This window comes from Acomys russatus, chromosome 12, assembly GCF_903995435.1.
Source record: "Acomys russatus chromosome 12, mAcoRus1.1, whole genome shotgun sequence".
NCBI classification, from domain to species: Eukaryota; Metazoa; Chordata; class Mammalia; order Rodentia; family Muridae; genus Acomys; species Acomys russatus.
Window position 1 is genome coordinate 9,489,863 of NC_067148.1, and position 26,327 is coordinate 9,516,189.

The 26,327-nt window shown below is 42.4% G+C and overlaps 1 protein-coding gene across 1 annotated transcript; it reads left to right on the forward strand.

Moving 5' to 3' along the window:
- Nucleotides 1-200: 200 nt before the first annotated feature.
- On the forward strand, nt 201-26,327 carry Mob4 (MOB family member 4, phocein). The gene is made up of 8 exons (XM_051153830.1): nt 201-342; nt 7,851-7,913; nt 15,261-15,361; nt 18,862-18,904; nt 19,213-19,299; nt 21,033-21,112; nt 23,734-23,845; nt 24,410-26,327. The coding sequence occupies exons 1-8, from the start codon at nt 283-285 to the stop codon at nt 24,539-24,541; spliced, it is 678 nt and encodes a 225-aa protein (XP_051009787.1). The 5' UTR covers nt 201-282; the 3' UTR covers nt 24,542-26,327.

Genomic DNA, 26,327 nt, shown 5'->3' on the forward strand with positions numbered 1-26,327 from the left:
CCCAACCCCAGCTACCGCTCACACCTTCCTGTTCAGCCGAGGCGGAGCTTCGCCGGCTGTTCCCACGTGCGCCCCGCCCCCACCGCCTGGGCCGCCCGCCCCGCCCTCCTCCCGCCGTGCCCCGCCCTCCTCCCGCCGTGCCCCGCGCGGGCGGCGGCTGTTCCGCTGGCTGCCGCCCCTCCCCGCGGCCGCAGCGCAGAGCGCCGCCGCGCCCCGCCCCCCGCGCAAGCTGCCGGCCCCCCACATCCGGGTACCGACGCCAGCCGCCCAGACTCTGGCACTATGGTCATGGCGGAGGGGACGGCAGTGCTGAGGCGGAACAGGCCGGGCACGAAGGCGCAGGTATCGTCTCCGCGGCTTTCCCGTCAGGGTGCTCGCGGGGCCGAGCCGAGGCGTTCTCGCTGGCGGGCGTCCGCCCTGAAGAGGCCGGGCCGGGGTGGGCGGCTGGGCGCCGGAGCCGCGGTGGCTGGCCTGCGCTTCCGGAGCGAGCCGCGGCCCCGGAGGGTAGCCGAGCCGGCGGCGGCGGCGGTCGCCCCGGAGGCCTGCGAGGCGCAGGGCCCTGCTGTGTCCGCCCAGGCCCCGGGGCTGTCGCCTGTCACCGGCGGCGGCTGCCGCGCTGCCTGCTGTGAGTGGCAGCTGTCGGCGGCGGCCGGCTGGGGACCTGGGGGTGGGGGGTGGGGGCCGTCCCCGCGCCGGGACCGCCGGCGTCGAGGGCTGTAAACACTGCCCACCTCCACTTGGGCGCGAGCTTAGCCCGTGACGTACCTGCCGGTCGGCTCCATCCAGTTTTGTCTAGCAGGATGCAGGTGGCGATCATTTGCTTTATCCTCCTGTTGTCGTCTCTGCCACCACTCCCTTTTGCTTCCCTGCAGCTGTTCTCTGGTCCAGCAAGTTCTCCCCGTCAGGTTGTGACTTGTTACATGTCATTCTTGGCGAATTTCCTTGCTAATACGTGTGGACAATAGTCAGAGGGAGCTGATTATAACACACCAGAAAACTAATATCTCTTTTAGTTAAGGCACTTACTGGGGAGTAAATTGGTGCTTCTTAGGATGTTTGCAAACCTGGCATGCCTCACGGTATAAAACCAAATTGACATGCAGACTTGATAGGATTAATCGGCGAGTGGAAATGGCCTGTCATGGAGTAGGTGTTGTAAAAGCAGAAGAGATATGTTTAAAATGTAATTTTAGCAGGCACTATTCTTGGTGCTGCCTAGCCTGCTGCCTCTTATCATGTACCGAATAAACTTTTTTTTTTCTGTTGAGAAATGTAATTTTTAGGATATTTGAAAATCAAGATACTTATGCTACTGGTTTTAGAGATTTTTACTTACTTATTTATTTTTTTATGAGACAGAGTTTCTCTGTATAACCGTGGCTTTCCTGAAAGTAGCTCTGTAGCCTAGGTTAGCCTCGAACTCTGAGCAGCCTGCCTCTGCCTCCCACCACCACATCGGATTTAGAGGATTGCTATTTCTTGATTTTTGAGAAGGCTACCCTCTAGTTGTACTATGTAGTTGAAGGTGACCTTGGCCTCTTAGGTCCTCCTGTTTTCCACCACTCCAGGGCTGGAATGACAGTATATAGCAGCCGTGCAGGATGTATGCAGGATCCGGGCATGATGAGCCCGTGGCCTTGTGCCTGCAAATCAGCTGAGCTGCATCCCTAGCCTAGAACATTGCTTTGAAACTTACGTGCCTTCTAATGACAGTTTGCCTTCACTGTTGGGAATTTGTATACTAGGTGTACTTTTTACTATTTTACAACATTTCTTTTAAGAGTTCTTTCTTTTTTCCAGATGCTATTATTGTGCACAGGCAACATTTTTTTTTTCTATTTTTTGGGGCGTTTGGTTTTTTGTTTTTTGAGATAAGATTTCTCTGTGTTGCCTTGGCTGCCCTGGGCTCATTTTGTAGACCAGGCTGGCCTCCAACTCACAGAGATCCACCTGCCTCTGCCTCCCACCGTAACTGGCATTTTTACTTTTTCTTTTTTTGGCTTTTGGTGTTTCAAGACAGGGTTTCTCTATGTAGCCCTGGCTGTCCTGGACTCGCTTTTGTAGACCAGGCTAGCCTCAAACTCAGAGATCCTCCTGCCTCTGCCTCCTGAGTCTGAGATTAAAAGTGTGCTCCATGTTTGGCTCTTTTTTTTCCCCTAATTTTTTAAATTTCAATTTTTAAAATTTAATTAATTAATTCAGATTACATCTCAGTTGTTATCCCATCCCTTATATCCTCCCTCCCACTTTCACCCTATTCCCCTCCCCTATGTCTGTGACCGAGGGGGACCTCCTCCCCCACTATATGGTCATAGGCTATCAAGTCTCATCTTGGTAGCCTGCTTATTCTTTCTCTGAGTGACAGTAGGCCTCCCCACCACGGGGAAGTGGTCAAATATGGGGCACCAGAGTTCACGTCAGAGTCAGTTCCCACTCTTCACTCAGCTGTGGAGAATGTCTTGTCTATTGGCTAGATCTGAGAAGGGGATCGATGTTTACCACAAGTATTGTCCTTGCTTGGTACAGTAGTTTGAGCAGAACCTCTGGACCCAGATCTGCCCATCATGATGTTCTTCTAGTTTTTTGTTATTTTTTTCCCTAATTTTTAAGGGATCACTTCCTTTAAATCCAATACTTTTCCTGTGGTAAATTAAGCATGCACTTTGTTTCTCAGCTATATCCTTACATGAAAGTTCTTAATTTTGAAAAATTATTTACAGTAAATACTACAACCTGTCCTTTGCTATGTTTCATGAGTAAGTCATACGTGTACATTTTTCATTTTCCTACTTTATTAGAAGTTAAGGTTAAGTAAAATGTAATAGAAAAAATGAGGATTAAAAGAAGAAAGGTGCTTTTAAGCAGCCTTTTCTGCTTATCACGTAATTTTACTGAAATAGGGGCCAGGTATGGTGGCGCATGCCTTTAATCCCAGCACTTGGAAGGCAGAGGCAGGCGAATCTTGGAGTTCGAGGCTAGCCTGGTCTACAAAGCGAGTTCAGGACAGCCAGGAATACAAAAGAAACCCTGTCTCGAGGACAAAACAAAAACAAAACCAACAAAACTTTACTAAAATAGACCTGTTCCAAAATGACGTCTATTGTGTTACATATGAGCAGTAAGTGGCATATCTTCCTGCATTTGAGGGGCGGGGCCTGGTCTCCTGTCTCCTAGGTTGGCTGGCCTTGAGCAAAGAGTTAAGTGGCTGACAATGACCTTGACTGTCTCATCCTGCCTCCATTTCCTTAGTGCTAGAGTCACAGCCATGGCTGTAGAACATTTTAAAAGTTAGAGTAGAATATGGAGAATATTTGGTTTTGTGTGTGTGTGTGTGTTTTAATATATATTGACTAATTAACTGAGCACATTGCTTTCTTTTTTTATAAATGTGGCCTCTAAAGCAGAGGGATCCATCGGCTTCTGTCTCCCAAATGCTGGGATTATAGGCATATGTGCTGCCACTGCCCACATTATTAAAGTAGATTTAGTTTTTCTCCTGATTGTCTAATGAATGTCACAATTAATGTGGCAAAACATTTAATAATGAGTTAATTTTTTCTTTTTTTCTCATGTAGTCCAGGCTGGCCTGAAACTCATTGTGTAGCCAAGAATGACTTTGAATTCCTTGTCCTCGTTCCTCTATAGACCACCACTATGGATTTTGTTTTGAGGCAGGGTTTTGTATCTAAACCTGGTTGTCCTGGTACTCACTAGTTAGTTCCTGTGAGCCTTAACCTCTTTATAATCCTACCTCAGCTTCCAATGAAGGGAGGGATTGTAGGCATGCATCATCACATCACTCCTGCGTCGCTAAAGTTTTCATATATATATATATATATATATATATATATATATATATATATATATAAAATATTTTATTTTTTGAGACAGGATTTCTCTGTGTAATAGCCCTGGCTTTCCTAGACTCACTTTGTAGACCAGGCTGGCCTCGAACTCATGGCAATCTGCCTCCCAAGTTCTGGGATTACAGGCATGTGCCACTGTGCCCAGTTTTGTTAATAATTTTAATTTTTAAAAGTTTTTTGTGTGTGCATGTGTGGGTGTCTCCTCTGTAGGTGTACATGGAGACCAGGGAAAGATATCTCTTGATCTCTGGCCTACTGCTTTTGACAGGGTTTCTGAACCTTTGACATTGAACCCAGAGCTTATGGGTTTCGTTCTTTCTTTTCTTTATTCTTTTTGGTTTTTTGAGACAAGGTGTCTCTGTGTAACAGCCCTGGCTGTCCTGGACTTACTCTATAGACCAGGGTGGCTTTGAATTTAGAGAGATCTGTTGGCCTCTGAGTGCTAGGACTACAGGCCTGTACCACCACGCTTGGCCAGAGCTTATGATTTCATCAGCAAGGCTGACTAGCTAGCCAGGGAGCTCCTGGAACTGCCTGCTTTTGCTCATGCTGGAATTAGAGGCATGTGTGGCTGGCTGCCTTGATTGCTTCATAGCCTATGTTATTTATCTCTGTCTTTCTCTCTCATTTAACAGGGTCACTATGGAGACCAGGCTAGCATTGAACTCATAAAGGTCTGCTTGCCTCTGCCTCCTGAGTGTTGGGATTAAAGACATGAGCCACCAACCGTAGTGTTTTGTGTTTTTGAGATAGGGTCTTTCTATGTAGTCTTGGCTTATCTAGAACTTGCTATGCAGATCAGACTGGCCTTAAACTCAAAGAGATGTCCTGCCTGCCTCTATCTTCCTCTGGCTCTCTCTCTTTTTTTTAACATGAGTGCTGGGGATTCAGACTCAGGTCCTCATGCTTGTGCAACAAATGATTTTACCCAAGGAGCCATCTCCCAAGCCCCTCACTCATATTTCAAAAGCAAATAACCTATAATCTTTAACAATTTTATTATTTATTTATTTGTGTGTGTTTTTGTGTACCACATGAATGCAGGTACCTATGGAAGCAAGAAGAGGTTGTTTGATGTGGAACTGTAGTTACAGGTGTGAGCCACATGATAGGGGTTCTGGGAGCTGACACCAGGTCCTCTGTAAGAGCAGTATGTTGTTCCCAGCATACCGTCCACAGCAGTGCACTGCTTCCTGAAGTCCTTAGAGTCTTCATCCCCCCCACCTCCCTTAAGACAGGGGTTCTCCTTCTAGCCTGGCTGGGATTAAAGGTGTGCACTGCTGCCACTCTGCCAGTTCTTAGATTGTTTCCGCTCCCTCTTCCATGATGTGATGTTTTCTTAGTATGTGTGATACATACGCATAAATGTCTGTTGTTGGCATTGGAGGGGTGATACAGATACCAATTTATGACTGAGCATTCAGTTTCTTCTCATGGGTGTTTGCCATTAACACTACCTATTGCAATTGTTCTTTTATATTTTTTGGTTTTTCGAGACAGGGTTTCTCTGTGTTATCTTGTCTGTCCCAGACTCGCTTTGTAGACCGGCTGGCCTCGAACTCACAGTGATGCGCCTGCCTCTGCCTTCCAAGTGCTGGATTTAAGGCATGCGCCACCACATCCTGCCTTTTAATTTTTTAATAGATACTTTCATGTACATGCTTCCCTATCCCCCACCCATTTTTGAGACAGTCTTACATAGCTCTTGGACTGGTCTTGAACTGTCTATAAAGCTGAAGATTATTTTGAACTACTGATCATCATCCCTCTACCTCCCAAGTGCTGGGATTATATGTGTGACACTATGCCTGAATTAATTTGTTGGTTTGAGGCAACATCTTACTGTCTAGCTCTGGCTAGCTTGCTACGTTCTTTGATTAAGCCGGCTTCCAACTTGAGGCAGTCTTTTGTCGTAGCCTCTCCTGTATGGGATATGACTTAGTATATGCACTATATCTATAAATATGTGCCTTCCTTCTTTAATCTTTCTTTTTTCCTTTTGGACAGGGTTTCTTTGTGTAACCTTGGCTGTCCTGGAACTAGCTCTGTAGACCAACTGGCCTCAAACTCACAGAGATCCACCTGCTTCTGCCTCCCAAGTGCTGGATTTAAAGGTGTACACCACCACTGCCTGCCTGGCTCCTTTTCTTAAACTTTAGTTGTGTGTTATACACTGCATTCTTAATTTTCTTTATTTTACTAATCTCAATTAACTTTTGTTGGTTAGTAAAGGTTTATAGGTCATTGGTTCAATAACCTTCCCCTTCCCTGTGTTCATTTTAGCTTATAGACATTTGTTGAGGACCCTGTCTATGCTAGGGATTACGCTGCTTATTAAAGATATGTTGGAGCCGTACCTGGACACAGGCCTATGTAGGAGTCTGAGGTAGGAAGGTTGCAAGTTCAAAGCGAGTCTGTAAAATTTAGTGAAAATAAAAATTATAGAAAGGGCTGGAAATAGCTCAGTGGTAGAGTGTTTCCCTAGCATATGTGAGACCTTGGTTTAAGGCTGGAGAGATGGTTCAGTGTAAGGGCACTGCCTGCTCTTCCAGAACACCCAGGTTCAAATCCCAGCACCCACATGGCAATTCACAGTTGTCTGTAACTCCAAGATCTGACACTCTCATATAGACATACATGCAAGCAAAACACCAATGCACATAAAATAAAGGTTAATCAAACAAAAAACAAACAATAAAACAGATCTCATGCTCTATCTCCAGGACTGAAAAACAAAACGGGAAGGTATGTAAGTAAAACTTGCTGAAAAATCAAATAGAAGCAGGGTGGTGGCACATGTCTGTAATCACAGCACTCAGGGAAGCAGAGTCTTCTGTGAGTTCGAGGTCATCCTGGTTTACAAAGCAAGTCTAGTACAGCCAAGGCTGCACAGAAACCCTGTCTCTAAAAACAGACAACAAAAAATTCAAATGGAAAGGGATTCAAGACCAGTGTTCCACAAAAATATCTGCCTTAAAAATTTGGAGGTGGGCAGTGGTGGCACAGACCTTTAATCCCAGCACTCGGGGACGGGGCAGGGGTGGTGGAGACTGGACAGCAGGACAGAGACAGGCGGATCTCTGAGCTCCAGGACAGCCTGGGCTACATAGAGAAACCCTGTTTTGAAAAACAACAAAACAAAAAATCATTTGGATGGTGCCCTTCATGATCGGATTAAACCCAGGGCAGTGTACATGCCTGCTGTCCCATTTCACCCAGGTCCGGATAAAAACACCTAAAATTCAAACAGGGTTTATGTGTTTGGGCAGCTGCTTGCATATGTGTGCACCATGTGCATGTAGTGCTCCCAGGGCTAGATAGGGCACGGGGTCCCCTAAGACTGGAGCTATAGACAGTTGTGAGCTGCCATGTGGGTGCTGGGAATAGAACCTCGCTCCTCTGGAAGAGCTGCCAGTGGTCTTACCACTGAGCCATCTCTCCAGCCCTTGGAGTAATACTTTTTTGAGGGGAGTCATATTTCTACTTAGGAATTTAAAACTCTATTTGTAATTGAAATAGAATGTTACACTATTAGACTATGAAATAGAAAATTGTTTAAAATAGCATATGGAGTTGCAAATTCCTTACTAATAATGCTAGCACTGTAAAACTTTTGGTTTAGTTTTTTGATGTATGGAAGTATTTTTTCCAGCGCAACTTTTAGGGGTGTTATCTAATAATTGTAAACAAAAAGTGATGCCTTTTTCCAGTTAAACAGCCCACAAAAGATTAATGAGAATGTACTTGTGGGACTTGTGGGACTTGTGGTTGCAAGAAATATAATATGTGGTTCAGTTAAATAGTCTTGATGTCCATTTAAGAACGTTGGCTAGGGATCTTTTATTTCACTGGTAGTCACATTGTAAAGGCTTTTCTACTCCAGTGTAAGGTTTGCATCTTTCTTAAGAAATGGTGTTTATAGTAGCATGACTGTGTCCTCCTTGTGACTTTGTATGTGCTTTAACCATGAGTTTACTTTTGTAGGATTTCTATAATTGGCCTGATGAATCATTTGATGAAATGGACAGTACACTTGCTGTGCAGCAGGTAATAACAGTTTATTTTACAACTCTCATAACAAGCATTTTATATCTTTGGCATAGTTGACTATTCCCATTTTGTATGTGTGTGTGTGTGTGTGTGTGTGTGTGTGTTGGGGGGGACAAATTAGATTCCATTGGGTTAATGGAATGGTTATTTAGCATTGTGATCAAACCTCATTTTTAAGTTATGAAATTTGAATGTGTGATGAGTTAAAATTAATTGAATGACAAATTAGAATAACAAAACAAATAAAATGCTAAATTAGTTACTAAACCTTTGATAGCATATTTTTGAGATTTATATGTTTTATAATGATTTTAGTTCATAACTTACACCTTTCAGTGTATGTGAAAACAGATATTTTCCTTTAGCTTGTTACTGCTATCACATGACTTATTGTAGCATTGATTCCCAGGGAGGTCTTCCACAGCATGTTTTGGTTTTTTGTTTGTTTGTTTTTTGTTGTTTTTTTAAGACAGGGTTTCTCTGTGTAACAACCCTGGCTGTCATAGGATTTGTAGACCAGGCTGGCCTTGAACTCACAGAGATCCTCCTGCCTCTGCCTCTGCCTCCCAAGTGCTGGAACTAAAGATGTGCCCTGCCCTCACCCCCACAGCATGTTGTTTGAATAGCACAGGAGATTCTAAGACATTCTTCTTGAGAATCTATACTTTGTTACTATACTGTGTTACGTTTAATCCCTGCCTCATGAAAAAATGATGGTTCTTTCATATTGAATAGAATCAGGAGTTTGGTGAAAAAATAATATTCATGGCTAATTGCTAAAGTTCAAATTAAGAGGCCGGGCGTGGTGGCGCACGCCTTTAATCCCAGCACTCGGGAGGCAGAGGCAGGCGGATCGCTGTGAGTTCGAGGCCAGCCTGGTCTACAAAGTGAGTCCAGGATGACCAAGGCTACACAGAGAAACAAAACAACAACAACAACAAAAACAACAACAAAAACAAAAAACAAATTAAGGAGTTAATTGTCTGTGGTTGCCTGCCACAACATCAAACCATCTAGCTTGGAGTGGGATGGAGTTCATGAACATCCTACTTTTAACTTAAGTGTCCCTGATAATTCAGTTTTCCTTAAGGGTATTGTTCCTAGTAGGTCCGCCATAACCCAGTGGATGGCCCCACACCAACAGCATATGGACAGCACAAACTGAAGTGGTTGGATTATTACGTTAAAAAGAGGACATGAAATTGAGGGTACAGGGAGGTCGGGTGGACCTGGAGGAGTTAGGGCAAGAGTTGGAGTGAATTATATCAAAATATATTATGTGAAGTTGTCAGTTTAAAAAAAAAAAAAAGAAGAGGAGCGGGAGGAGGAGCAGAAAATGGAGTATACAAGGCAGGAGGTATGGCTCAGTGGTAGCGCACTTGTATAGCATGCCTGAGGAGCTAGACTTGATTCCCGGCACTGCAGTAGAAAGAAGGAAGTTAATATTTAAAAAAGAAAAAGATGTCTGAAAAGGCACAAAGCCAACAACAAAAGCCACAACAACAACAACAACAACAACAACAAAACCCAAAGAAGTTGGTATGAAATAGATTAGATTACGTATGGGTTAAGTAACATTTATTATTTTATTATTTTCTATGGGAGTGAGAAGATCAGTGTGTTGGGGATGAAACCCAGGGCCTCACATGCTAAGCAAGCACTCTACCACTGAGCTGCACCCAGATGGACAGCTAGCCTCCTCATAGCATCGTGCTTGAAGCAAAGTTCCTAAAGCTAACATACAACTATTGGGTTTTTTATCTTATTAGTACTTGTCTATTAATTTCTATATTATTATTTAAAATTAATAGAATTATTTGCAGATACGTTTTCAGTTTCTTTTTAAAATTTGTAATTTATTTTGTTTACATGTGTTTGTGTGCCTGAGTGCATGACTGTGTACCAGGTGCATGGTGTAGGAGCCTGTGGAGGTCAAAAGAGGACATCGGGTCTCCTGGAGATGGAGTTAGAGGCACTTGTCAGCCACCATAGGGGGTTGGGAACTGAACCCAGTCCTCTGCAAGAGCAGCCAGTGTTGTTAGCCACGGAGCCTGTTGTCGGGTGGGATGGTGTTGAGGATGGGAAGGCCTTGTTTCAGATAGGCCTCATATTTGCCAAGCTGGTCTCAGACTTGAAATAATAGCCCAGGATAGTCCTCCCAGTCCTCCCCCTTCCTAGTGCTGGCAGTAGAGTTATGCAGCACCATATCTGGTGTGTGTGGTACTAGGTTTTTAACTTGGGCAGGGCTTCATGCTAATCTTGTTAGTCATTTTCTTCCCCTTTGAAGGGTTATTTGAACTTTTCAGCATTATGCCTGAAGTGTAATTTATGGTTTTGCTTGTTTTCTGTTTTTTTTTTTTTTGGTGATTGTGATGATTACTAAAGCCTTTGTTACATACAGTCTTCTTAAGTAGAATGAGTATTTTATTATAGTTGAAAGACTCCTTAAGTTCTTTTTCATTTATTTTACTTTGTGTGCTTTGTCTCCATGTATGTCTATGCAGCACATGCATGTGTGGTACCTAAGGAAGTGGTGAGTCTCCATGTGGGTGCTGAGAATTGAACCTGGGGCCTTTGCAAGAATAAATGCTCTTAGCTGGCCGTGTGGTGCACGCCTTTAATCCCAGCACTCAGGAGTCAGAGGCAGGTGGATCTCTGAGTTTGAGGCCAGCCTGGTCTACAAAAGCCAAGGTTACACAGGGAAACCCTGTCTCCAAAAAAAAAAAAAAAAAAAAAAAGAATAAGTGCTCTTAACCAGCCCCCAGTTGAAAGACTCTTAACCCTTACTTGGGCCCCTTTCCTCACTCTTCACTTACTCCTGGTTTTTCAAGATAGGGTTTCTTTATTAACCTTGGCTGTCCTAGACTCACTTTTAAGTCCAGGCTGACCTCGAACTCACAGTGATCCGCCTGCCTCTGCCTCCTGAGTGCTGGGATTAAAGGCACAAGCCACCATTGCCTGGATTAGAGTAATTATTCTTACCTTTTCCCACCACATCTCTCTCTCTCTTTTTAAAATTTAATGTGTTTTGCTGCATCTATATCTGAGAGTGGTAGCTCTCCTAAAACTGGAGTTTCAGAGTTGTGAGTTGCCATGTAGCTGAGAACTGAACCTGTGTCCTTTGGAAGAGCAAGCAGTGCTCTTAACTGCTTAGCCATCTCTGCTCCCCCTTCACCCCCACTATGTCATTTAAAGAGCTCTTAATAGAGATGGAGAGATGGCTTAGTGCTTAAGACCACTTACTGCTCTTCTAGAAGATCTGGGTTCACTGCTACATGTTTTCACCACCCACAAGTCACAGCAGTCTGTAAGTACAATTCTGTGGGATCTGATGCTTCCTTCTGACCTCAGGCATCTGGCATCCATCAGGAGGCAGAGGCCAGAGGAACCTCTGTCTCAAAAAAGACTAATAGGGCTGGTGAGATGGCTTATTGGTAAAGACACTCGGCATCAACCCTGCCTGGTAGTGGAAGGAGAGAACTGACCCCCACAAATTGTCCTCTCATCTCTACATGCCTGTGGCACATTAGTAAATGGAAAACAAAAACAAAAACAAACCTTAAAGACCTCAAAACAAAGTTTTCATTACTCATTCATAAGCAGGAAAACTTATCTTTTATCCTGCTATTGTAGTCATCAGGTCACATCTCCTTATTTATTTTTTCTTTTTTGAGACGGGGTCTTACTGTAGCCCAGGCTGGCTTCAAGCTTGGTACACAGCTGAGGAGGATCTTGAGCTTCTGATCCTCCTGACTCGACCTCTGAAGTACTAGGATTATAGGTGTACACCACCAAGCTTGTCTGTAATAGATGCTAGATTTTTCTTGAAACTGAAAGTAGTAATGGTTTTGTTGATGGCAAATAATTTTCTTATATTAACATACTATATTATTATTTAGTATTAATATAATAAACTTTAAGAATTGGTAACAAATGACTTTGTAGCTTACCAAGAATAATCTAAGTTTTGGTAGCATATTTAATGAGTATTGAGTTCTAGGTTGGAGAGATGGCACAGAGGTTAAGAGTTGCTGTTCTTGGTGATGATCAGAGTGCAGGTCTCAGCACCCACATCAGGTGGCTCCCACCTCTAACTCCAGTCAAGGAACCAGACGCCTCCTCGGCCTCCTCAGGCACTGTGCGTGAAGTAGGATGACTATTGCAGTGATGAAATAACATGTCCAAAAGCAAACTGGGGAGGACAGAGTTTTATTTGTCTTATGTCCCATCATCTATAGTACTAACAATCATTAATTAAGAAATATCCTACAGACTTCCTTACAGCCTGATCTTATGAAAGCATTTTCTCAGTTGAGGCTTCCTCTTCTCTGTTGACTTTAGGTTGTACCAAGCTGAGATAAACTAGCCAGCACACACTATATTATTCAGGGCTCTCCAAAGAACAGAAGGGATAGAATGAACAGATATAAATATATACTTTAAATGGTATTTAAAATGATTTACAGGTCGTAGTCTGAGCATCTACCAATGTCCTTACATTTGCAAGCTTTCTCCACTGAGCTGCATCCCCAACTCATTTTACTTTTATATTTGGTTTATTCACTAGGTAGCATTTTAGTACCCTTCAAGAACTTTTCCTTTTCCTTTGCAGTGTGGCTCCAACTAGCATAGGAGGCCTAACTTTTAGTCTGTCTCAGCTTTCTGGAAGGATTTCCTCATAAACATAGCATTTCAAGCTTTTGATTTAAAAGTGATGGACAATGACTCCTCTTTTACTTGAATAGTTAGAGACTAATTTTAATTGGCCCATTTTCAATATTGTTATGTTTAGGGACCCGAGGAGAAAAAGAAATAAAGGAATGACTGATCAATGAAATATTCAGAACATACATAATTTGTGAATTTTATTTGCCATCTTATATGAACATAATTCATCATGCTCTCTTTTTTTTTTCATCATGCTCTCTCAAACAGTTAAAATAGTAATATCAAAAGATCATTAATCATGCAGCTGGAGAGATGGCTGAGTGGTTAAGAGCACTGTCGGGTTCTTCCAGAGGTCCTGAGTTCAATTCCCAGCAACCACATGGTGCCTCATGACCATCTGTAATGGGATTTGATGCTCTCTTCTGTTATACATGCAAATGGAACACTCATATAAACAAATATTTTAAAAAAATCATTAATCATAAGTTAGCATAACAGATATAATAGTATTGAAAAACTACAGAGAGACACTGTCTTGAAAAACAAAACGAAAAAAAAAACCAAACAAAAAGAAAAAAAGAAAGGAAAAGCTTGAAATGTGAGACTATGAAAGCAGGATGCGGAGATGAGGTGTAGAGGGCATCCGTACTGTTGGAGAACGGTGCTAACACACTGCAGGCTAGCCATACTGACTTGTTAGGTGCTAACACACTGCAGGCTAGCCACACTGACTTGTTAGGCCAGTAGCAGCAGCAGGCTCATAGGCCTGGAAAGTGGAGTAATGGAAAGTACAGTAAAAATGAGCTATGAAGCCAGGCCAGGTGGCACGCCTTTAATCTCAGCACCCAGGGAGGCAGTGGCAAGTGTATAATTTTGAGTGGTCTACAGAGTGAGTCCAGGACAGCCAAAGTTACACAGAGAAACTTTGTCTTAAAAACTAAACAAAGGACTGGAGCTCAGCTGTTAAAGGCTAGGCTCACCACCAAAAATATAAGTGTTTGGTTCCCATCACCCATGGCAATCTCTCCAGCCACCTTTTGGTGTGTGTGTGTGTTTTGTTTTTTTTTTTTTTTTTTCGAGACAGGGTTTTTCTGTGTAGCCTTGACTGTCCTGGACTCACTTTGTAGACCAGGCTGGCCTCGAACTCACAGTGATCCACCTACCTCTGCCTCCCGAGTGCTGGGGTTAAAGGCGTGTGCCACCACACCCGGCTTCCAGCCACTGTTTTTGTCTTACATTGCACGCATGCACACGGACTACAGCTATGTAGAAAAACAACTCTCTTAAACAAACAAACAAACAAACAAAAAAGCGAGTTATGAACAGACTGAACCTGTTGTATGTATATATTTAGGAATACATACGAATATACACACAGGTATATAATAACAGTGAAAAAAGAGGCCATGAAATTGAAAGAGCAAGGAGGGGCGGGCATATTGGAGTGTGAAAAAAGGGCAGGGGAAATGATACTTTATTATAATATCAAGAAATAAAAATTTAAAATGAGTTAGGAATTTGTTGGGAGAGGGGGCGATTTGGAAAGAATTATTTTGTGGAATTTGAGGTGGTCTAGGATTAGTTGTATTTACTTGAGAGCATCAAAACTTAAGACCGTTGGGCATGGTGGCACATGCCTTTAATCCCAGCACTTGAGTGGCAGAGGCAAGCAGATCACTGTGAGTTAAAGGCCAGCCTGGTCTACAAGGCAAGTCCACGACAGCCACAGTTAACACAGAGAAATAAAAGCACATTAATAATTAGTTCAGAACCCCCACCCCCAATCTTAAGATCATTAGGATGAAGTGGGAACAAAATCTGAGAAAATTCCAAGTGTCTTATGCCTATATTAGAGTCTCAAAGGAGGCTGAGGTAGAAGGAGGCCTTGAGTGCTAGGCCAGTCTGGAGAACAGTGTGAACCCATTCCCTTACTCTCAGACCCCCACAGTACGAGAGGCTTTAATAGGAACTCAAGTTCCGAATGTTAGCACGTGCCTATAATTTCATTTGAGCTAGTCTAGGTAGCACATGCCTTTAATTCCATGACCTAGGAGGCAGAATCAGACTGATCTCTATGAGTTCAAGGTCAGCCTGGTCTATATAGCTCTAAGTGCCTGCGCACGCCTCCAGGCCAAGATCACCTGATATGGCCGTGACGGGTGAAACCAGGCCAGTTGGAGGGTCCACAGTAAAATTTAAGCTGTGGGAATTTTATTGAGAGCAACCAGACTTTATACCTTTATTAGAAACAATATAGTGACAATTGCCAGGATCAATACAGGTGTAGTTGCCAGGATACAGTGATGTTTGCAATTTTTACATGGTATACAAGATTAATGTCTAAGACCGATTGTCCTGTCAACCTTCTGTGCTTCCTTGACTTGTTAGGGAACAAATGGAGAAACAAAGCAGCCTGAACACCTCACTGCCTGAGGGAGTGCATTGGTCTCTCAGGAACTGCTGGTGCATTGTGCCCCAGGATCCATGGACTCTAGCCTGAAAAACCTGTGCCTCAGCACAGCTAGGCCAAGCCAACTCCACGGTTCCCTGTGCATAGCGAGTTCCAGGACAGTCAGAGCTACATCATCTCAACAAAACAAAAATATTAAACATATTTAGTGTGAAATATAACATCTAGTATAATTTAATTAACCATGAGAACTTCTTTCTTTATAGTATATTCAACAGAACATAAGGGCAGACTGCTCCAATATTGACAAAATTCTTGAACCACCTGAAGGCCAAGATGAAGGTGTATGGAAGTATGAACATTTAAGGTAGGTTTTTATGAAATCTCGGGATAGTACTAGCAGTTCTAGTAAGAACTGGTGCACGCCTGTAATCCCAGCACTCAGGAGGCAGAGGCAGGTGGATCTCGAGTTGGAGGCCAACCTGGTCTACAAAGTGAGTCCAGGACAGCCAAGGCTACCCTGTCTCAAAAAAAAAAAAAAGCCCACTAATAATTAGCTCCTAATGATAATTATGAATCAAATAAGATTTGTGTAAATCAGAACCCAATTTCTTTTGTGTCTTTTGGTTATTTTGAGATTTTGAGACAAGGTCTCATTTGGTAGCCCAGGCCTTGAACTCCACCTCCTAGGTGTTGTGGTTAATTTACCAGTATTACCTAATAATGTTTATTATCAGGCCTATAATTATTATTAAGACAGTATTTTCTAACCCACTAGCAATCAATCAAGACACAGATACCTGTAAACATTTTAAAATAGCCACAGTTACCTGGGGCAGGGCAGATACTATTGCCTTAAAGTACTTCCCATAGTGGGGCAGGTAGCCCATACCTGCCCCAATCCCATGCCATCTGCTTCTAATAATTTCTGTCAAGCTACCTCCCATCTGTAATCCCATATACTTGCTAAGGTTCTCCATCTGGGCCAGATCTCCATCCACTCCGACCATGTGCTTCTCCTCCACCTATCCCATGATGGCGAGCCTCTTTCTCTCCCTTCTCTTCTGGTCTCTCTTCTTTCCAAGGTTCTCCCCGTCTCCCCAAGCCCAAGAACCTTAGCCACACCTATCCCATTTGCCCTGCCCAGGTGTGATGGCTTTTTATTGGTCAAATAGATTAGGCTCTAGGCAAAGTACTGGCTGGTCACAGAGACTGCAAGAAGTAATTAGCATCAAAATACATCAGACCAACCTCCAACACTTAGGTGCTAGGATTGAAGACAATCCCAGCTGGTTGTGGATCTCAAACTTTTTTTTTTAGTTTAAGTTATTTATTCAGATTACACCTCAGTTGTTATCCCCTCACTTGTATCTTCCTGTTCCCCCTCCCTCTTTCATCCTATTCCCCTCCCCTAGGTCTGTGACAGAAGGGGACCTCTTCTCCCACCATATGGTCACAGCCTGTCAGGTCTCATCCTGGTAGCCTGCTTACTTTTCTTCTGAGTGTCACCAGGTCTCCCCACCAAGGGGAAGTGGTCAAATAGGGGGCACCAGAGTTCATATCAGAGTCAGTCCCTGCTCTCCATACAACTGTGGAGAATGTGCTGTCCATTGGCTAGATCTGAACAGGGTTCTAGGTTTACTGCATGCATTGTCCTTGGTTGGTACAGTAGTTTGAGCTGACACGCCTGGGTCTAAATCTGCCAGCCTTAATGATCTTGTAGGTTTCTAGGACCCTCTGGATCCTTCTGTTTCCCCATTCTCCCTTACCTCTCTCACCTAGAGTCCCAATAGGAAGTCCCAGTAACTATACCAATCTCCGGCTAAGTGAAGACTTTCACACCACCAAACCAAATAACCCAACTAAGAAGTGGGGCTCAGAACTAAACAGAATTTTCAACAGAGGAATATTGAATGGCTGAGAAACACTTAAAGAAATGCTCAACATCCTTAGTCATCAGAGAAATGCAAATCGAAATGACTCTGAGATTCCATCTTACACCCATCAGAATGGCTAAGATCAAAAACTCAAGCATATGCTGGCGAGATTGTGGAGAAAGGGGAACACTCCTTCATTGCTGGTGGGAGTGCAAATTTGTACAGCCACTTTGGAAATCAGTCTGCCACTTTCTTAGAAAACTGGGAATAGGGCTTCCTCAAGACCCAGCTGTTCCACTCCTTGGAATATTCCCTGAAGGTGCTCCACCACACAACAAGGATATATGCTCAACCATGTTCATAGCAGCTTTATTTGTAATAGCCAGAGCCTGGAAACAACCTAGATGTTCCTCAGCTGAAGAATGGATAAAGAAACTATGGTACATTTACACTGTGGAATACTACTCAGCTATCAAAAAAAAAAAAAAAAAAAAAAAGGAAATTCTTAAATTTGCAGGCAAATAGATGGAACTAGAAATGATCATCTTGAGTGAGTTAACCCAGACCCGGAAAGATACACATGGCATAGACTCACTTATAATTGGACACTAGCCCAACAGGATCTCAAACTCTTAATCTTCTGCCTGAGTACTAGAATTACAAACATGCAATTGATAATTTTTTTGTTTGTTTATTTTATTTTGTTTTTCTGAGATAAAGTTTCTGTGTATAGCCCTGGCTATCCTAGATTCACTTTGTAGACCAGGCTGACCTCAAACTCACAGCAATCTGCCTGCCTCTGCCTCTGCCTCCAAAGAGCTGGGGTTAAAGGCATACATTACCATGCCTGGCTTTAATTTTATTTCCTTCCTTCCTTCCTTCTTCCCTCCCTCCCTTCCTCCCTTCCTCCCTTCTTCCTTCCTTTTCCTTCCCTTTCCTTTTTCCTTTCTTCTTCCTCTTTCCTTTCCTTTCCTTTGTGTGGGATGGGTTAGGGACAGGATCTTTCTCTATGTAACCATGACCCTACTATGTAGAACAGATTTCCCTTGAACTCTCAGAGAGTCATCTGCCTTTGTCTTCTGGATTAAAGGTGCTCATCACCTACCTCACCTGGCCAGGTGTTTTTTTGCCTCTTTTTTTCCCCAAGACAGGGTTTGTCTGAACTCAAAAGATCTGCCTCCTGAGTGCGGGAATTAAAGGAATGAGCCACCATGTCTGGCTAAGTTTAAAAATTCAAGTCTATAAAAAATGTTTAGTCAAAAAAAAAAAAAAAAAAAAAAAAAAAGGTAGCTGGGTGTAGTGAAGCACACCTTTAATCCCAGCTTGGGAGGCAGAGGCAGGTGGATCTCTGAGTTCAAGGCCAGCCTGGTCTACAAAGAGAGTTCCAGGACAGCCAGGGCTATTACACAGAGAAATCCTGTCTCAAAAAACCAAAACCAAAACCAAAACACACAAAAGGGCTAGAGATAGAGAAATGGCTCAGAGGTTAAGAGCACTGACTGTTCTTCCAAAGGTCCTGAGTTCAATTCCCAGCAACTACATGGTGACTTACAACCATATGATAGCTGGTGCCCTCTATAGACAGAATACTGTATAAATAATTTTTTAAAAAGTTTAGTCTTTTTGTGTGTGTGTCTAACTGTATATAAAAATAAATGTACATACGTTTTACATAACTGAACCATCTTTCATGTTTTATTGTACATCTCAACAACTTACCGTCCAGTTGTTGATCATAATCAGAAGTTTTCTCATGTGTACATGGTTACTTGAACCATGTATATATCTTTGTAACATAACTGTATACAGCTACAACTGTTTTACAGTAGATTCTCAGAGGACTGACCTAGAGTCTTTGTGAAATTTCTAAGCTACTTTCCAGAAATAGTAAATGCATTTTTAGTATGTATGAGAGTAACTAACTTGGCTGCTTATGAAATAAAAGAAGGAAATAAAGCCTGGGTAATAAATGTGATTTTTACATTTTTAGGCAATTCTGCCTTGAACTAAATGGACTTGCTGTTAAACTTCAGGTAATATTTTCTTTATGTTAAAGCTGTCTGTAATTCAAAGTTAAGATTTTTACGAATAATTTTTTAGGCTTAAATTTATTCACAGATTCTCATTTTCTTTTTAAATGTTATAGAGGCTGGGCGGTGGTGGCGCATGCCTTTAATCCCATCACTTGGGAGGCAGAGACAGGCGGATCACTGTGAGTTCAGGCCAGCCTGATCTACACAGAGAGACCCTGTCTTGAAAAACCCAAAAAAAAAAAAAGTTATAAAGTAGTAACCCAAATGACATACCTTTTCATATTAAAAAATATAATTATTTTTAACAGAGTGAATGTCATCCAGATACATGTACTCAAATGACAGCAACTGAACAATGGATTTTTCTTTGTGCAGCTCATAAAACTCCAAAAGAGGTGAGAATTGGGAGGTTTCAGTGCATGGTCGTGTGGCACCATTACTCTGGGCCTGAGGTGAGGCCAAACATCCTAGAAGGGAGCATTTGGAGAAGGAGATCTGCTTACATGGCATCCAAGAAACAGAGAGTAAGGGCCCACAGTCCCAGGGTTCCCTTCAAGGACACTGTCCCATCACCTACTTCCTTCAACTGGGCCCCATCTCTCAAACTTTCTGCTACGCCCCTAGGAGACCCACCAGCTGGGAGCCGCGTTTTCAGCAGATGAGCCTTTGGGGTACATTGCACATCCATATTTAGACAGAAGCATTGTGGGATAATGTTATAAATATATGAAACACTGCTGAATCTTTTAATATTTGCCTGTGTGACATATACGCACTTGTGTGTACAAGTGTGTATATGTGCGTGTGGAGAGCAGAGGAGGCTATCACCCTACCTTACTCCCATGAGGCAGGCTTTCTCATTGAATCTGGAGATGAGCTGCAAGCCAGCAAACCCCAGAAACCCTTTCTCCTCCCACCACCCAAATGGTGCTGAAGTTCCAGGTGCTTCTGGTCATGGCAGCGTTTTACATGGGTGCTTGGGATTTGAACTCAGGTCCTCATGCTTACACTTAGCCACTGTTCATCTCCCCAGACTTCCAAAACTACTGAATGTAACCTAAGATTTATGTCTGTGTGAGTGTGCATCTCTCGCTCGCTCTCTGCATGGGTATTTCTGTGTGTATGTGTACATGTGTGAGTGTGCCTATCACAGCATAGATGTATGGAGGCTAGCCTTGCGCATAACGACTGTAGCCTGTGTAAATCACTCATCATTCCAAGATTCAGTTTGTCCAGTGTACCACAGGCTGGAGTAGATAATCCAGTGTTCTTCCTGCTCCCAAACATTGTTTTCTTTTAGGCTTGGTGCTGGGGATAAAATTGGGAAATTAATTACTGTATCTTTCGGAAGCCTGATATTATAATTTCCAGTGATAACAAAACTTCATTTATCAATGTGATGTATTTTACAGTCACTTGGGAATCGGGAGCTTTTTCTTAGAATATGTTCATGTCTTTAGAATAAGATACATAAGATGATTAGTTGTCTTCCTGATTGGATTGAGACGAGGTTAGGAGATGGATAAAGTATAAGTAGGTATACTGGAGTGCGTTTGCAGATACTTACCTCAGGACAGCCCGGGCCCAATAACTGCTTTATACCCTAATGAATATCAAAGTTGAACAGTGTGGGGCTGGAGAGATGGCTTGAAGGTTAAGAGCACTGGCTGCACTTCCAGGGGACCTGGGTTAAATTCCCAGCAGCCACATGGCAGCTCCCAACTGTCTAATTCCTATTCCAGGGCATCTGACTCCCTCACATATGCAGGCAAAGGACCAGTGTACATACCATAAAGATAAAAATAGAAAAATGTGAACAGTGTTGAGAGATGGAGGAAGCTGGAAGGGTGAATTTGGTTAGAAAAAGTGGGACACCAGGAATTGCTCTCTGAAGGGCATTTTCTTAGGTGGCCCCTTCCTGCCTTTGCTGTGCGTCCTGGCTGCCATGAGCTAATGATCCTCCCTACCACAGTCTTCCACCATGGTGGACTAAAACTCTGAACTGTGAAAAGAAACCCTTCTTCCTTTATGTTGCTCTGTCAGGTATGGTAAGGAAAGCTAGTAGATGTATACCTGATGAAAGAGTGAGACCTTCTTGTTAACGCATTTAAATTTTTCTCTTTTCTAGTGTCCTGCTATAGACTATACAAGACACACCCTTGATGGTGCTGCATGTCTCCTGAATAGCAATAAATATTTTCCCAGCAGGTAAACAAAACTTTTAAACATGGTATTAAGCTTTCTGGATTTCATTTGAAAAGTAAAATTAGGGTTTTGTTTGTTTGTTTGTTTTGAGACAGGGTTTCTTTTTGTAGTCCTAGCTGTCCTGGACTCGCTTTGTAGACCAGGCTGTCCTTGAAGTCACAGAGATCTGCCTGCCTCTGCATCCCGAGTGCTGGGATTAAAGGAGGGGTTTGAGATATATATATGTAAATATATATACTTATATATTTATATTTAATATTTTTAATTTTTCAGGTTACTGGAAGCAGCATGGGAAGGGAGAGCACATGCTGGGGTGGGGGGCATGGAGGTGGGAAAAGGGCAAGGGCTGGTTATACATTTTTTAAGTATATAGTTGACTTGTTCACATTATTTTAGTTGGAAATTAAGGTTGTAGTTAAACATCAGAACTTGCCTCTGAAAGCTTATAGACGCATTTAGTCAGTGCTAGCCTCCTATGTGTGCTTCTTCTCCAGGCCTTTCCTCACTAGGCATCAGCATCAGCCTCCTCTGGTAAAAGAAAGAACAGACTCTCTTAAGGGAGACTGCTATTTTTCCTTGTATTGCCTATGGCTATCCTAAGCAAAGTTTTAGTTTATTTAATTATAAATAACAGTGGACATCATTATGACATATATATATATGTGTGTGTGTGTGTGTGTGTGTGTGTGTGTGTGTGTGTGTATCATGCATTTTATCATATACATGATGTGTTTTCATCCTGTTCACTCCATTGCTCTTATGTTACCCCTTTCCTCCTCCCAACTAGCCTCTTCTGTTTTCCTTGCTTTCTTCTTCTCCCTCTCTTCTCTCTTCTTTCTCGCTCCCTCTCCCTGCAGTGTCCCCCTTCATGTGCCCCAGTACATTCCACTAGGGTTATTTAGATAAATGAATGAAAGTTGGTGCACTTTAGCCTAGTGTGTTTTCTTCCTTATCAACTGTTACCTGAATATATACATTGTTAGGGAGGAGTGGGGCTCTGGGAGCCCCTTCCCATCCCATGACAGCTGAAGGTGCCCTCTGAGTTCAAGAGTGCCTCACCCATGTCACACCTGGAAGTCAATATCCTATACCACGTCCTCCTCTAACTCTGAAATTATTACTTATTCCGTGAGTTTGAAGGAGTGTGATATGGATGTCTTATTAATAGCTGAGCACTCAGTAGTCACTTATTTTCAGTATTGTGACCTGCTGTGAGTGTCTGCAGTTACCCTTGACTACTGCAGAAGAGGTTGGCAGCATGAACAGTTAGAAGCAGCTTGACAGGCATATCATACCAAGCCTTGTTGGTAGGTTAAGATTTATTGTTTTACTGGTGAGATTTATGAGCCCTTCCCTTTTAACATTGAGAATAGATTCCACCCATGGTTTAAAGAGTTCTTTTATTTATTTTCCCCTGAGACATGGTTTCTCCATGTAGCCCCGACTGTCCTAGAACTCTCACTGTAAACTTACAGGGATCCTCCTGCCTCTGCCTCCCAAGTGTTGGGATTAAAGGTGTATGCCATCACCAAGTTCTTTTTTTTTTTTTTTTAAAGACAATATTTATTTATTATTGTATATACAGTGCTGCAGGCCAGAAGAGGGCATCAGGTCACATTATAGATGGTTGTGAGCCACCATTGGTTGCTGGAAATAGAACTCAGTACATTTGGAAGAGCAGTTGGGGGCCTTAATTTCTGAGCCATCTCTCCAGCACCCCACTGAGTTCTTAAAAAAATTATTTACTTATTGTTTTTGAGACCGAGTCCCAGTATATAGCTTGGGTAGCCTTGAACTCACAGTGTGTGTCAGGCTGACCTTGAACTTACAGATCCACCTGTCTGTCTCTCAGTGCTGGGACTAAAGATTTGTGCAGCCATGCTTAGAATAACTGGTGTCTGGAGACAGTCTTGTGTAGCCCATAGTAGCCTTGAACCTCATCTCAAGCTCTTCTTGAACTTGAGCCATCTTCCTGGAAGTCCTTGTAATTATTGAGATTGCAAGTACCTGTCCTATATGGCTCGTGACTGATCTTTTATTCTGTTAAGGAATTTTGTATTTGTATTTGTTACAAAGTAGATGGAATTAGAGGGTTTTTTTCCTCTCAAAAGTATGATTAGCTCCAAATACCTCATCTAAAATTTGTGGGGGTAAAAACCACAGAAAACATTTAATTTTTTAGATTTTTAGAATATAAAATACTTCTCAAAGAGAATCAGAATATGCATATTTTGATTTTCAAAATATAAGGAAGGACAAGCAGATTCTACAGGGTAAAACAGTAAATCCTCTTAGCAGTTTAATTACATGCAGTAGACAAAATGTTAATAGTGTAAAATATTTGTCAAAGTCTTGGTGTTTTAGGTTTCCTTTTAGTACATTATGTGCATTCTGCCTTAGCACAGTATCAGAAGGTTTTCACTAAGGTGCTGTGGTTGAGTAGAGAGGCCGCTGACCCAGGACCAAGGCTTGGTCTACTCTTGCCACTTACAGCTCTGTGCCGTGATCCTGATGCTTCTAGCCCTTGAGTGTTGGTTTCCATGCTTGAAAATTGACAAGATTGGACTGTGTATTTCTAACATTTTGTCCAGCCTGTGACTCTCTGGTTTCTCTTCTGTTTTTAGGGTTAGCATAAAAGAGTCATCTGTAGCAAAACTAGGATCAGTGTGCCGTAGGATTTATAGAATATTTTCACATGCCTATTTTCACCACCGGCAGATATTTGATGAATATGAAGTAAGTATATGTCTTAGCTTGCTTTCGATTGCCGTGACAGAGACCAGGAGCAGAAGCAACTGGAAAAGCAAAGGGTTTATTGCTGCTTACAGCTCTTAGGTTACGCTCCGTCATGAGGGACGTCAGGCCCGGAGCTGGAGTGGAGGCCATGGGGGAGCACTACTTTCCCCGTGCTCTCATGGCTTGCTCAGCCTGCTTTCTGTTTGGTTTTGAGACAAGGTTCACTATAGTCTTGACTGACATTGAGCTCATTATGCAGACTTAGAAATCCTCCTGTGAGCCTCTCAAGTGCTGAGGCTAAAGGCTCCGCCTGCTGTTTTATATCCTAGGAACGTCTGCCCAGGGATGGCACTGAGCACATCAGTCAAGCCCCATAGGCTTTGTCACAGGCCACTCTGGTGGGGCATTAGTTGAGGTTCCCTCGTCCAAGATGACCCTAGCTTGTTTGAAGGTGACGGAAACTGTAATACATTCTTGTCAGGATGGCAATAATGTGTGTTGATATTATTTCTAGTCTTTTAATTTTGGATAGCAAAATGACTTTTTTTTTCTTCCTTTTTACAGAATGAAACATTTTTATGTCACCGGTTTACTAAATTTGTGATGAAATATAATTTGATGTCGAAGGATAACCTGATTGTACCAATTCTAGAGGAGGAAGTTCAGAATCCAGCTTCTGGGGAAAGTGAAGCATGAAGGGAATCGTGTAGAACAACGTACTGAGCACATAATTAACAATTGTGTACTGTATATATATGTCATTTTAGACACATCAATCATGTATCCATATTATAGCTTATTTGTTTAGTATAGGTTTTGTGTGCTATGTGTTTTAAAATGAGAAATACATTTTAAGTTATTCATGAACTGTATATTCAATGGTGTGACACTCATGGTTTTTAAATAAGTTTAGTATTATCTGTTTATAATGCCTGTTAATAAAAGAATTTACAGTTTGGTAAAATTGCTGCTAAACAATCATTGGATCACAATCCTCTCAAACCTATAAAAGAATGAGCTTGTGTTTCCCACAAGCCACTCACTAAAGAGATAATATTTTCTTTGGTTTCACCCCTAGGTTTTGATATTTTAGAAAACTCAGTAGTATTCCATCTGTACTATTAACTTCTCCAAAATGAGATAAAAGTGTTTAAAAGTTCTGTTTATAGCTTTGATATGCATAGCTGATTATGTGTGTGTTCGGAGGAATTTGAGGAGGTGTTACTAATACGTAAATAACCTCACTCTGCTACAGAAAGTCTGCTCTAGGTCAGTGTACTTGGAAACATTACCTTTCTCATGACAGTGGATTATAACTGTGCTGGAGCCGATAAGGCGCATCCGTGGTGCGCCCATGGACACCTGCCCCTTGTTTCCCCTAGTGCTCTCCCAAACTACAGTAGTCAAGCAGTGGTTAGTGGTGGCTTGTCCCTGTTTATATTTGTGTTAATTACTTACGGAGCATCCCTCAGACTAGCAGCGATGTTACACTACAGGAGTCAACTGTGCAGTAAACTGTACTGCCTACCTTTGCTTGGGAAGTTGTTGTAACTACTTAGAAATTGTCCTCCTTACGATGGTTTCACTCTTCCTGTTAGTAATATTAATCTTTTCACGTGACCCTAGGCAGCATTGAATAGACATGAAAGAGACAGTGTATTTATTTTATTCTCTTCCCTAAAAGCTTACTGTTTGAATTGTATGCACATATACGACTATTTACAATAACTCACAGGTTCCAGTGCTGTTGCTGAGCGGTCATCCTTTGGTTTCTTATTTCAGTGTCTAAAGAATTTAAGTGCAGACTTATATTTGGTGGGGTTTCTCATACATAAAATGCTGGCGTCTCTGTGCCACGCTCCAAGAAGGCACGAAGACTGGCAGGAACTGTACCTGCAGCTGGGACAGTTGAAGCCACCTCTACTGATTTAACAAACATGAGGAACTTCTTTTTTATTTAAGAGTTATTTTCAAATGACATTGAAACATGCGTTCGTCTTGTTTTTCAACTTATTTGAGGAAATGATTTGTATTGTATTATGAGACAAGTATGCACAGAAAAGTTGGAAATGACAGCGCCCTCAGAGTGTGTATAGCTGCCGCCTGTCCGAGCCTGCCCTGTGCCAGCGGTCATGGTCGTCACTGCACCGGAGCCCACACTACCTTTAAGAAGTTTCATGTTTGCAGTGAATAGAACATTGACTGAAATTAGGTGTTCATATTACTGTCACCATAAACCACTGGAGCTAGTAATTTTTAAATAAACTTGGTAAATATGCGAGACTAACCTACTAAGTTCATACATTATACATAGCATAGCCATGTTGTTCGCTAGGTGGAGTCTCACAGTGGATTCTGTCACTTGACTATTTCTCAGTGAACACTGAAGGTAGTGACTGGGGTTGTAGAGCTGACTAATTGGAACACTTTGTGAATATATGCCTTAGTGTTACAGGAAATAAAGTCTGCTTTTCTTTTTCTA